Source organism: Coregonus clupeaformis, chromosome 37 (assembly GCF_020615455.1).
Source record: "Coregonus clupeaformis isolate EN_2021a chromosome 37, ASM2061545v1, whole genome shotgun sequence".
In the NCBI taxonomy this organism is placed as follows: Eukaryota; Metazoa; Chordata; class Actinopteri; order Salmoniformes; family Salmonidae; genus Coregonus; species Coregonus clupeaformis.
This window is the reverse complement of record NC_059228.1, coordinates 8,215,971-8,229,233: the sequence shown is the minus strand read 5'-3', so window position 1 is coordinate 8,229,233 and position 13,263 is coordinate 8,215,971. Positions and strand designations below refer to the sequence as shown.

At 44.6% G+C, this 13,263-nt stretch overlaps 1 protein-coding gene across 2 annotated transcripts in view; it reads left to right on the top strand.

The window, feature by feature from the left end:
- Positions 1-841: 841 nt before the first annotated feature.
- Positions 842-13,263, top strand: part of blnk (B cell linker) — a 35,728-nt gene continuing 23,306 nt past the window's right edge. For both annotated transcript variants that reach the window (XM_041866928.2, XM_041866927.2), the window contains exons 1-3: positions 842-990; positions 1,178-1,240; positions 13,079-13,125. In XM_041866928.2, the coding sequence (XP_041722862.1) occupies positions 922-990; positions 1,178-1,240; positions 13,079-13,125 (179 nt within the window). In that variant the 5' untranslated portion in view covers positions 842-921. The remainder of the gene's footprint in view (positions 991-1,177; positions 1,241-13,078; positions 13,126-13,263) is intronic.

Genomic DNA, 13,263 nt, shown 5'->3' with positions numbered 1-13,263 from the left:
AAACACACCAGTGGATGTCAAGGCATGTGGTGACCCAGCACAGTGGTTAATGTTTCACTTAAGCAAGCATGCCTTGATCAGAGTGAACCCACCAATGGGGCTACCAGCCTGTCCACCTGACGGAATGTATTCAAGCCACATTGGAACTTTCATTTGCCTGATACTTGAGGGTTAAGTAGTGTCACAGGCCAGGCTTTGTCTAATTAAATTATATGACCTGAATCAATTATTTCATTCCATTTTTATGTGTATTATATATTGGAGATGTTACAACAATAAGCCTTCCCCCTACCCCCTACATAATTGTCTCACTGAAAGAAATTGCTTAGTTTTTTTCAGCTGTATTGAAAGTGACTGATTGTTGAGCAAAAAACAGCAAGGTTGTTGTTGTCAATTGTAATGGAGTTTGGAGAGTGTTTCTTCTGCTTTGTCTTTTGGTGACAAGGGCTGTGGTGTCAGACACTGAGTGGGCTGTCATTATGAAGTTTCTGTTGAAGTGAAACATGACACTTTTAGACACATACAGGTTGGCTAAATATAAATGAGGTCAGTCTCATCTGTAAAACGGAGAACGTTGTCATGCAATATTGTGTCATGTAGCTAATAAAAGTTCACTTTCAAAAGTAATTTCTCACTTTGACTTTGAGGAAGCTTTTATTTCCCATTTTCTCCCTGCAGATTAAGTGAAATTTGTTTAAAAAATATTACTTTTTTAGAGCACGAGAGAGAAAGAGAGAGAGATAGAGAGCGAGAGAGCGAGAGAATGGCCAGCCCCAGTGAGAGATGACCTCCCCTCCTCCCCCTAGTCCACTTCCTGATGTGGGACTTGAGTGCTGTAGTGTAGTCGTGGTGCGAGAAAGAGGTCAGTCCACACTTCCCATTAGAGCCTGGACTTCAGATCTCCCTTTGGTGGTGACAGTGATGAACCTGCCGACCAGGGAGCGGTGTGAGGACTGGAGTTCAGCTCAGGTGGCCAGCTTACTGTGCCAGGTGAGTGGGAGGAGAAATTATCTCTGTGGTATCCCAAAGGAACTGTGTGTGTGTTTATTTTGGGAAGGTACTCCTAGTTACACCAATGAGTAAAGAACAACCACATTATTGTATGCAACTGAATTAATTCACCAAACCACAGCAAATGATGTGTTAATCATTAGGATGTATGTCATACTGCTTTCAGAATCAAATGCACGAATGTGCTGCAACTGTTAAAAGAATGAGGATTGATGGGCAGAGGTTTATGGTAAGTTATTTTTTTATACACTCTCTCAATATTACCTGAATACTACTACCAATACTACCACAACATTTTATCACCAAACCACAACAAACACACATAATTTGATATCAAAAGGTACATAATAACTTTTGGCTTATGGACAAATTCAGTTTGGTTTTCTAATGATGTGAGAGCAGACAATGGACATGGACTCTAAATTCCCTTCCAATTCGTACAGCAATTATGGCCTTGAACGGAGTGCAATAATTACAATTTCCTAATGCTACTTTCAGCCATAGATTGCTGAAATTAGTGGACCTTATTTATCCATTTTCACTAAATCCTTGTTAATTAACTGGTATTGTTCATTTAGGGGAGACAAAATCTGACAGGTTTTCAACATCGTTGGTAAACATGAGATTTGCAAGACAAAAACGTCCAATCCTTTCGAAATGCATAACGGCCATATTGGAATTCCCAGCAGTATGCTGAGCATATGAGACAGGGTAAAGCAATAGTCAAAAGTTGACAGTCTGTGGAAAGTTTACAGGAAGTGACCCATTATTAGTTTTAAAAAATCTCCACCTTTACTTCCCAGAATGACATAAATAGTGAGGCCTCAAATTAACTTCCACTTTGAGAATGCCACAGCACTACAGTATGTAGTAACATTATGGGACATTCCCCCCATTTCTCACCACATTAACAGACGATTGTATTGTACAAACATTTCTTGCTATATGCTATCGCTAGTCCCATCAAACACTGTGCTTTATAGCCTACATTGAGTGAACACAAACGCCAGAGTCTGGTTACCATTATAATTTAGCTATTTATAAATATTGACCATTTGGGCTTTTGTTTGGTATCACCAACTAGGCCTACATTTACATTACATTTTAGTCATTTAGCAGACGCTCTTATCCAGAGCGACTTACAGGAGCAATTAGGGTTAAGTGCCTTGCTCAAGGGCACATTAACGTCATTTAGCAGACGCTCTTAGCCAGAGCGACTCACAAATTGGTGCGTTCACCCTATAGCCAGTGGGATAACCACTTTACAATTGGGGGGTAGAAGGATTCCTTTATCCTATCCCAGGTATTCCTTAAAGAGGTGGGGTTTCAAATGTCTCCGGAAGGTGGTGAGTGACTCCGCTGTCCTGGCGTCGTGAGGGAGCTTGTTCCACCATTGGGGTGCCAGAGCAGCGAACAGTTTTGACTGGGCTGAGCGGGAACTATGCTTCCGCAGAGGAAGGGAGCCAGCAGGCCAGAGGTGGATGAGCGCAATGCCCTCGTTTGGGTGTAGGGACTGATCAGAGCCTGAAGGTACAGAGGTGCCGTTCCCCTCACTGCTCCATAGGCAAGCACCATGGTCTTGTAGCGGATGCGAGCTTCAACTGGAAGCCAGTGGAGTGTGCGGAGGAGGGGGGGTGACGTGAGAGAACTTGGGAAGGTTGAACACCAGACGGGCTGCGGCATTCTGGATGAGTTGTAGGGGTTTAATGGCACAGGCAGGGAGGCCAGCCAACAGCGAGTTGCAGTAGTCCAGACGGGAGATGACAAGTGCCTGGATTAGGACCTGTGCCGCTTCCTGTGTAAGGCAGGGTCGTACTCTCCGAATGTTGTAGAGCATGAACCTGCAGGAGCGGGTCACCGCCTTGATGTTGGCGGAGAAACGACAGGGTGTTGTCCAGGGTCACGCCTAGGCTCTTCGCACTCTGGGAGGAGGACACAGCGGAGTTGTCAACCGTGATGGCGAGATCATGGAACGGGCAGTCCTTCCCCGGGAGGAAGAGCAGCTCCGTCTTGCCAGGGTTCAGCTTGAGGTGGTGATCCGTCATCCATACTGATATGTCTGCCAGACATGCAGAGATGCGATTCGCCACCTGGTTATCAGAAGGGGGAAAGGAGAAGATTAGTTGTGTATCGTCAGCGTAGCAATGATAGGAGAGACCATGTGAGGATATGACAGAGCCAAGTGACTTGGTGCATAGGGAGAAAAGGAGAGGGCCTAGAACTGAGCCTTGGGGGACACCAGTGGTGAGAGCACGTGGTGCGGAGACAGCTTCTCGCCACGCCACTTGGTAGGAGCGACCGGTCAGGTAGGGACGCAATCCAGGAGTGAGCCGCGCCGGAGATGCCCAGCTCGGAGAGGGTGGAGAGGAGGATCTGATGGTTCACAGTATCAAAGGCAGCAGACAGGTCTAGAAGGACAAGAGCAGAGGAGAGAGAGTTAGCTTTAGCAGTGCGGAGAGTCTCCGTGACACAGAGGGAGAGCAGTCTCAGTTGAATGACCAGTCCTGAAACCTGATTGGTTTGGATCAAGAAGGTCATTCTGAGAGAGATAGCAAGAGAGTTGGCTAAAGACGGCACGCTCAATAGTTTTGGAAAGAAAAGAGAGAAGGGATACTGGTCTGTAGTTGTTGACATCAGTGGGGTCGAGTGTTGGTTTTTTGAGAAGGGGGAGCAACTCTCGCTCTCTTGAAGACGGAAGGGACATGGCCGGCGGTCAAGGATGAGTTGATCAGCGAGGTGAGGTAGGGGAGAAGGTCACCGGAGATGGTCTGGAGAAGGGAGGAGGGGATGGGGTCAAGCGGGCAGGTTGTTGGGCGGCCTGCAGTCACAAGTCGCAGGATTTTATCTGGAGAGAGAGGGGAGAAAGAAGTCAAAGCATAGGGTAGGGCAGTGTGAGCAGGACCAGCAGTGTCATTAGACTTAACAAACGAGGATCGGATGTCGTCAACCTTCTTTTCAAAGTGGTTGACGAAGTCATCCACAGAGAGAGAGGAGGGGGGGATTCAGGAGGGAGGAAAATGTGGCAAAGAGCTTCCTAGGGTTAGAGGCAGATGCTTGGAATTTAGAGTGGTAGAAGGTGGCCTTAGCAGCAGAAACAGATGAAGAAAATGTAGAGAGGAGGGAGTGAAAAGATGCCAGGTCGGTAGGGAGTTTAGTTTTCTTCCATTTCCGCTCCGCTGCCCGGAGCTCTGTTCTGTGAGCTCGCAGTGAGTCATCAAGCCACGGAGCAGGAGGGGAGGACCGAGCCGGCCGGGAGGATAGGGGACACAGAGAGTCAAAGGATGCAGAAAGGGAGGAGAGGAGGGTTGAGGAGGCAGAATCAGGAGATTGGAGGGAGAAGGATTGAGCAGAGGGAAGAGATGATAGGATGGAAGAGGAGAGAGTAGTGGGAGAGAGAGAGCGAAGGTTGCGGCGGCGCATTACCATCTGTGTAGGGGCAGAGTGAGTAGTGTGGGAGGAGAGCGAGAGAGAAAAGGGAAACAAAGTAGTGGTCGGAGACTTGGAGGGGAGTTGCAGTGAGATTAGTAGAGGAGCAGCATCTAGTGAAGATGAGGTCAAGCGTATTGCCTGCCTTGTGAGTAGGGGGACGGTGAGAGGGTGAGGTCAAAAGAGGAGAGGAGTGGAAAGAAGGAGGCAGAGAGAAATGAGTCATATGTGGACATAGGGAGGTTGAAATCCCCCAAAACTGTGAGGGGTGAGCCATCCTCAGGAAAGGAACTTATCAAGGCGTCAAGCTCGTTGATGAACTCTCCAAGGGAACCTGGAGGGCGATAGATGACAAGGATATTAAGCTTAAATGGGCTAGTGACTGTGACAGCATGGAATTCAAATGAGGAGATAGACAGATGGGTTAGGGGGAAAAATTGAGAATGTCCACTTGGGAGAGATGAGGATTCCTGTACCACCACCCCTCTGACCAGATGCTCTCGGGGTATGCGAGAACACATGGTCAGACGAGGAGAGAGCAGTAGGAGTAGCCGTGTTTTCAGTGGTGATCCATGTTTCCGTCAGCGCCAGGAAGTCGAGGGACTGGAGGTTGGCATAGGCTGGGATGAAGTCAGCTTTGTTGGCAGCAGAACGGCAGTTCCAGAGGCTGCCTGCGACCTGGAACTCCAGGTGAGGGGTGCGTGCAGGGACCACCAGGTTAGAGAGGCAGCAGCCGCGCGGTGTGGTGCGTTGTTTGTGTAGCCTGTGCAGAGAGGAGAGAACAGGGATAGGCAGAGGCATAGTTGACAGGCTGTAGCAAATGGCTACAAAAATGCAGAGGAGATCGGAATGAAATGAGCTAAGCATCTGGGAGAGGAGAGAGGGGGGCCTCCCTCACCAAAAAACTTCTACCTCAGAAACTAAAATTGTTTCACTGAACCACCCGAACAAAAACTCTCCCAACTTCCACCTTTAGAAATCAGAAATTGTTGTGAACCACAGTTGTTCAATGTTTAAAGGAATAGACTCAACCCACTTTATTCAGCTAGCTAACTATGACACCATAGCTGACTAGCATGCTAGCATCCAATAACACACAGTTTAACACACAGTTAAGCACCAATACTTGGTCACAACAAACCACCAATAGTGTGTTAACTAGCTAACTAGCATGCTAGCATCCAGTAACACACAGTTTAGCACAAACACTTGGTCATAGCAAACCACCAATAGTGTGATAACACACTAAACAGATCATTCGTGTCTGTGTCAAGTTCCTTTCATGACGCAGCAATGATTCAACGTTGGCTAGCTAGGACAAGTATATTGTAATTAGCTACTACCGTACAGTTCGCTGGTCGTGTTGGGTAGCTAGCAATGGCCACTGTGTAGACTTTGTTTGAAGAACGGCTAGCTAGCTAGCTTCGTGCTACACCCGGCACACAATGGCTACTGTGTTGACTCTGACTCTGTTCGAAAAAACTGCTAGTTAGCCCGCTTCGTGCTACAGCCGGCACGGCGGAAGACACTGCCAAGACACAGTAACTACCCACGATACCTAGCTATGACGCCGTAGCTAACTAGCAAGCTAGCATCCATTAACACACAATTTAGCACCAATACTTGGTTACAACAAACTGCCAAGAGTGTGTTAGCACACTAAACAGATAATTCATGTCCGTGTCTAGTTCCTTTCATAACGCATAACGCAGCAAAAATTAAACGTTGGCTAGCAGCACATTTAACATTGGAAACAGCTAATCGTTACCAGTAGCTACCCGCTAGCTAGCTAGCCTCGTGCTTCGATACTAACCTACAATTACCTACGGAAACCTACAATAACAACAATACTAACCTATAATAAATACAATACCTAACTACAACTAACTACCAACCTACGATCTAATATATGGTTAAGCTTTACTCAACACCATATGAGAAGCTCTCCACCGTTGCTAATCGTTGCTAATCGTTACCAGTAGCTACCCGCTAGCTAGCTAGCCTCGTGCTTCGATACTAACCTACAATTACCTCACGGAAACCTACAATAACAACAATACTAACCTATGATAAATACAATACCTAACTACAACTAACTACCAACCTACGATCTAATACATGGTTAAGCTTTACTCAACACCATATGAGAAGCTCTCCACCGTTGCTAATCGTTGCTAATCGTTACCAGTAGCTACCTGCTAGCTAGCTAGCCTCGTGCTTCGATACTAACCTACAATTACCTACGGAAACCTACAATAACAACAATACTAACCTATAATAAATACAATACCTAACTACAACTAACTACCAACCTACGATCTAATACATGGTTAAGCTGCTGTTGAACAAGGTTCTAGGTAGGCCTCTTTATTTGGTTTCACCTGTGTTTTCATTTTATATGAGAAACGCTAATGTTAATACAATGATGTCTTTGTTTTCATTAACAAGTTAAGTATTGGCTATTGTGATGTAAAGTGTGCAATACCGTTAAAGTGTAGCCTATTTCCGCTGCTAGTTAAGGATTTACCTGTTTAAATGTGTGAATGATTTATTCACGTGCTCTGCATTCTGGGAGAGCTGCTTGTCTAGGTAACATGCTGAAAACTCATACGTCATGGCAATGACTAAGGAGTTCTTGTCATCTAAGGATTTTGTTATGTGAGCTTTACTATCTAGTTTTCTATGCATTATTCAGTGACTCTGCACAGCTTTCATTTGGAGGTAGGATGCCACAGCCATACTACGTATGAGGGATTTTGACAAGCTGAACATTTACTTTCAAGTTGTCCATCCATGCCTCCAAGCTAGTTTTAACTCCCCTAAATAAGGGCAATGGGGATTTCAAGGTGAATCAATCAAAGTCATGAATGTTTCAAAGGATTCACTTTTGATGTGAGAGTTACCAGACCAGATCTAAAGCATGCACATAGGTCTACATGTATTGATTGATCTGGCATTTATTGATCTAGTCAGAACACCTGGGATCAGCTAAGACTCTAGTAACCCCATTTTTTTTCAAGCTTCATAGTTTGCAGCACTCTCTGTAATGCCAACTTGCCATATTCAAGCTCTGAAGCTCTGAGGATGAAACTCAAAATGAGACAGACAAATAATCCCCAATCACTGCCCTAGTATCCGTTTTCCCATTCAGTGTACAGACTAAAAACACTAAACTAGCTTTGGAGCTAGTTTGTGATCAAGATGATTCTCTACTGCTATTATGACAATGGTTCACCCTGTTATTGTAAACAGTGCAAATCCAATCAAATTACTATTCGTCAGTGGTGCTGTGATTGGACCATGTCAAGTCTGTTAAGTGCACGCTGAGGAACTTGAAGCTTTTGACCCTCTCCATTGTCGATGACAATAGGGGCGTGCTCCCCCCTGTTTTATGTAGTCCACGATCAGCTCCTTGGTTTTGCTGACGTTGAGGGAGAGGCTGTTTTCCTGGTACCACTCTGCCAGGGTTCTAACCTCCTCCCTTTAGGCTGTCTCGTTGCCGTCGGTGATCAGGCCCATGATATGGTAATAAAATAACATGACAAATACATGTTGTTTTCCATGTTACACCTGCAATTTTAAACAATACAACGGAATTGAAGTAGTATTCTACTTGAACTTGAATCTCAGAATTTCAAGTAGGCTCATGGAATAGGCCTACCTAGAAAATCAGACATTTTCTCCATTTCCTTGTAATTAGTGTAGCCTATTTATACATTCTCCTGCTCCCTTACAGTTATGTTTGATTTCATTTTTGATCCGTTTTTGTGAGAGATGTGGCCACTTTCGTTTGTTTCCCGGCACTTCAATTGAAGGGTGTTGCGCTACTCTTGAGGTTATGATGCAGATGCTAAGCTACAGGACTGTTTTGCTAGCACAAACTGGAATATGTTCCGATGGCATTGAGGAGTACACCACATCAGTCACTGGCTTCATCAATAAGTGCTTCGATGACGTCGTCCCCACAGTGACCGTACGTACATACCCCAACCAGAAGCCATGGATTACAGGCAACATCCGCACTGAGCTAAAGGGTAGAGCTGCCGCTTTCAAGGAGTGGGACTCTAACCTGGACGCTTATAAGAAATACCGCTATGCCCTCCGACGAACCATCAAACAGGCAAAGCATCAATACAGGACTAAGATTGAATGCTTCTACACCGGCTCCGACACTTGTCGGATATAGCAGGGCTTGCAAACTATTAAGGACAACAAAGGGAAGCATAGCCGCGAGCTGCCCAGTGACACGAGCCTACCAGACGAGCGAAATTACTTCTATGCGTGCTTCGAGGCAAGCAACACTGAAGCATGCATGAGAGCACCAGCTGTTCCGGACGACTGTGTGATCACTCTCCATAGCTGATGTGAGTAAGACCTTTAAACAGGTCAACATTCACAAGGCCACAGGGCTAGATGGATTACCAGGACGTATACTCCGAGCATGCGCTGACCAACTGGCAAGTGTCTTCACTGACATTTTCAACCTCTCCCGAGTCTGTAATACCAACATGTTTCAAGCAGACCACCATAGTCCCTGTGCCCATGAACACCAAGGTAACCTGCCTAAATGACTACCGACCCGTAGCACTCACGTCTGTAGCCATGAAGTGCTTTGAAAGGCTGGGCATGACTCACATCAACACCATTATCCCAGAAACCCTAGACCCACTCCTATTTGCATACCGCCCCAACAGATCCACAGATGATGCAATTTCTATTGCACTCTACACTGCCCTTTCCCACCTGGACAAAAGGAACACTTACGTGAGAATGCTATTCATTGGCTACAGCTCAGCGTTCAACTCCATAGTGCCCTCAAAGCTCATCACTAAGCTAAGGACCCTGGGATTAAACACCTCCCTCTGCAACTGGATCCTGGACTTCCTGACGGGCCACCCCCAGGTGTTAAGGGTAGGTAACAACACATCTGCCACACTGATCCTCAACACGGGGGCCCCTCAGGGGTGCGTTCTCAGTCCCCTCCTGTACTCCCTGTTCACCCATGACTGCATGGCCAAGCACGACTCCAACACCATCATTAAGTTTGCCGACGACACAACGGTGGTAGGCCTGATCACCAACAACGATGAGACAGCCTATAGGGAGGAGGTCAGAGACCTGGCAGTGTGGTGCCAGGATAACAACGTGATCAAGACAAAGGAGATGATTGTGGACTACAGGAAAAGGACGGCCGAGCACGCCCCCATTCTCATGGACGGGGCTGTAGTGGAGCAGGTTGAGAGCTTCAAGTTCCTTGGTGTCCACATCACCAACGAACTATCATGGTCCAAACACACCAAGACAGTCATGAAGAGGGTACGACAATGCCTATTCCCCTCAGGAGACTGATAAGATCCTCAAAAAGTTATACAGCTGCACCATCGAGATCATCACCACCTGGTATGGCAACTGCTCGGCCTCCGACCGCAAGGCACTACAGAGGGTAGTGCGTACGGCCCAGTACATCACTGGGGCTAAGCTTCCTGCCATCCAGGACCTCTATACCAGGCGGTGTCAGAGGAAGGCCCTAAAAATTGCCAAAGACTCCACCCACCCTAGTCATAGACTGTTCTCTCTGCTACCGCACGGCAAGTGATACCAGAGCACCAAATCTAGGTCCAAAAGGCTTCTTAACAGCTTCTACCCACAAGCCATAAGACTCCTGAACAGCTAATCAAATGGCTACCCAGACTATTTGCATTGACCCGCTGCTGCTGCTCTCTGTTTATTATCTATATATATTCACTTTACCTCTACCTACATGTACATATTACCTCAATTACCTCGACTAACCTGTGCCCCCGCACATTGACTCTGTACCGGTACCCCCTGTATATAGCCTCGTTACTGTTATTTTATTGTTGCCCTTTAATTATTTGTTATCTTTCTATTTTTCTTCTTTTTTTGTTAGCATTTTTTTTTTTTTACTTCAGTTTATTTTAGCAAATACTTTCTTAACACTTATTTTTCTAAAAACTGCATTGTTGGTTAAGGGCTTGTAAGTAAGCATTTCACTGTTGTATTCGGCGCATTGTGACAAATAACATTTGATTTGATTTGATGTGATTTATTATGAGGACGCCAACATCTAATGTTGGCTTCAACTTGGCATTCATACAAATCCTTCCATTAAAAAAGGAACCTGTTTTTTGCTAACTCTCTCATTGTAAAATATCAATGGTGAGATTAATGCCACAGCTATTCATGTGTTTATTATGTGTGTCATAGGCTACAGAAAAATCGCCATTGCATGCATCTAATCTATTTAGTCAGGCAAAGGTCCACATTATTCACACATATTTTAGAATGTCATAATCATTCAATATCAAGGCCTAAAAAATGCATTATTGTTAAAGTGGTAATGGCCTACTTTTTATTTTACACTTTTTGCATGATGTTTTGGGGGAGTGGGGTTCTATATTAGGCCCTGTACTGTATGCACAATTAGATAAATTATACAAACAATTGTATAACAATGAGGTCCTTGAAGATTACAAATAAGTGCTTGAAAGATTCCCTGAAAGTCCTTGAATTTGACTTGCCAATGTCTGTATGAACCCAGCTTAAAGGATGTCTAGTCAGTCCTAGGCCTATGTTGTTGTATAGGCGGAGTTATGGGCCAATTTGCATATATTCACTTTTATTCCTCAAAGTACAATGTTGAACTGCATAAAACATGTTTTTGTTTCAAATTATTTTGAAATGTGTATCCCAATCTCACACATTGGTCCCATTATTTATAGAAAGACCCATGTCCATGTTGCTAACAGGTTGCTAGGAGCTGTTGAAGAGTGTCATGCTACACACTTAAAAGAAAATGGTTCTATATAGTTCCAAATAAGGGTTCTTTGGCTCATATTGATAGCCTATCCCTTTTTGGTGCTATATAGAAACCACTGTAAAGAGGGCAGAGAGGACCTGCGCTTGTCGTGCTGCATGACCTCTGTATGTCAGCCTGTGCTGGTGCTGAGGGTGCCTTTAGATGGATTTGCATATTCATGTGGTATTTATAGCCTTAACCATAATTTGACATATTGACATATTATGGCTGGCTGTGCATGCAGCTCTTAGAAAGTGAGCAGGTCTTTTCTCTCATGTTTCCCAAATGACATATCATCATATCTCCACAGGCACAACAGAGGGCAGGACGGCAGAGGGTCAGTCTTTCCACACCATGTGTGGGTAGTAGCGAGTCCTGGATGGTGTTTGAAGCTGTAGCAGTTCAAAATTCCTCGCTGTACTTTATATGGTGGTGATGTGGAGTGCCTTACTTCACTCAGCAGAGGGGTATTTTAGTATGTGAGGCATGGGAGATGTGGTTGGAGAGAAGGCAAGTGTCTTGTAACAGAGGGAGATAACAACACTATCATTGAGGTCTGAGATCCTCCCGTATTTCCTTGGCAGAGTGCTAAATGAAAAAAGTTGAGATGCTATGTTGATTTTAGGGGAGGGCAGGCTGGGTCAGACTGTGGTTCCACCTCTCTCTCTTTCCTCGAGCTGATTTAGATTTCAAACAAGTCTTCAAAACCTAGTAGTGGGGACTGCTGGTCTTCAATATGCAGGAGTGGTTGCAGGGCATAGGCCTTTTGTGTTTCATTCAAACACCGGGAGAAACTTACCATAAATAATTCAATCAGGGAGCAGCATATGAAAAGGCACTCAGGCGAAATATTTGATATTTTATTCAGTGTCATAAAGGTGGAGACGTTTTTCCTCCTATAAGCAAGTTAAATTATCAAGTGTGCACCTTGATGTGCGTGGGGGTCTGTGTAGCTCAGTTGGTAGAGCATGGCGCTTGCAACGCCAGGGTTGTGGGTTCGATTCCCATGGGGGGCCTGTATGAAAAACAAAAATTTTAAATGTATGCACTCACTAACTGTAAGTTGCTAAATGACTAAAATGTAAATGTAGGTTTCTCTGTGAGGAAGGTGATGCCTCTTTCATATTAAGTAATCTGACTGATTTACAGATGATTCAATCATGAACCTGCTTACTAAAGTTAATTATGCTGAAAATCAATTCAACCCAATACAAGCAAGGGATAACAAGAAAGGGGAGAGTGTGAGACCAAAGGAGGACCCTGAAGCAATCAATTATGAATGAAGAGAGAAATACATAATTTAGCAGGATTTAGAGCATATCTTATATTTTGTGTAATTCTACTTTGGAATTCAGGGCAACTGCTTCCCTTCAAAGAGAACCATGAAAATACAATTTATTGAGGGACGTGAGTAGACATTCAGAAATATCATAGTAATTTTTTTCAAAGGTAACGTCACAAGGCACTGGAATGATATATTTAGTAATCAAATTAGGGACAAAATAAGATTGATTGTAATCTGCACCGGATCAAGGGCACACAAGTAGGGCAATAAAATAACAATCATTTTCATATTAAAAGCAGGCTTCAAAGGCTTTTGGCTGTTTTAGCATCATGCTGCCATCTAGTGTAAGTTACAAAGTGATACATTCCATAACTGGAGCAACATTGTACTGTAATTACAGATTGTAATGTTATTTAGCAAAACCCAACATAAGAACCATTCAGTTACAGTATGAAACAGACAACTTGTAAAGAACACACAGATTTGTAAAAATCTTCTACTTATCTTGTATTTTTCTGCTTCTCTTACTTTGACAGAATCTGTCTGACAGTGACATGAGCAGGTTCAGCCTCATCCACCAACCGTGAGTAACTCTCTCGTCTATTTCTCTCACATACTACTCTCTCTGTGCTCCTCTCTCGTGTTCTTCCCTCATGTGAACACAGCAGATAGCTGAGGCCTTTGAGGTGAGTACCAAGAGAGCACTGCAAAGCAGGTGTGT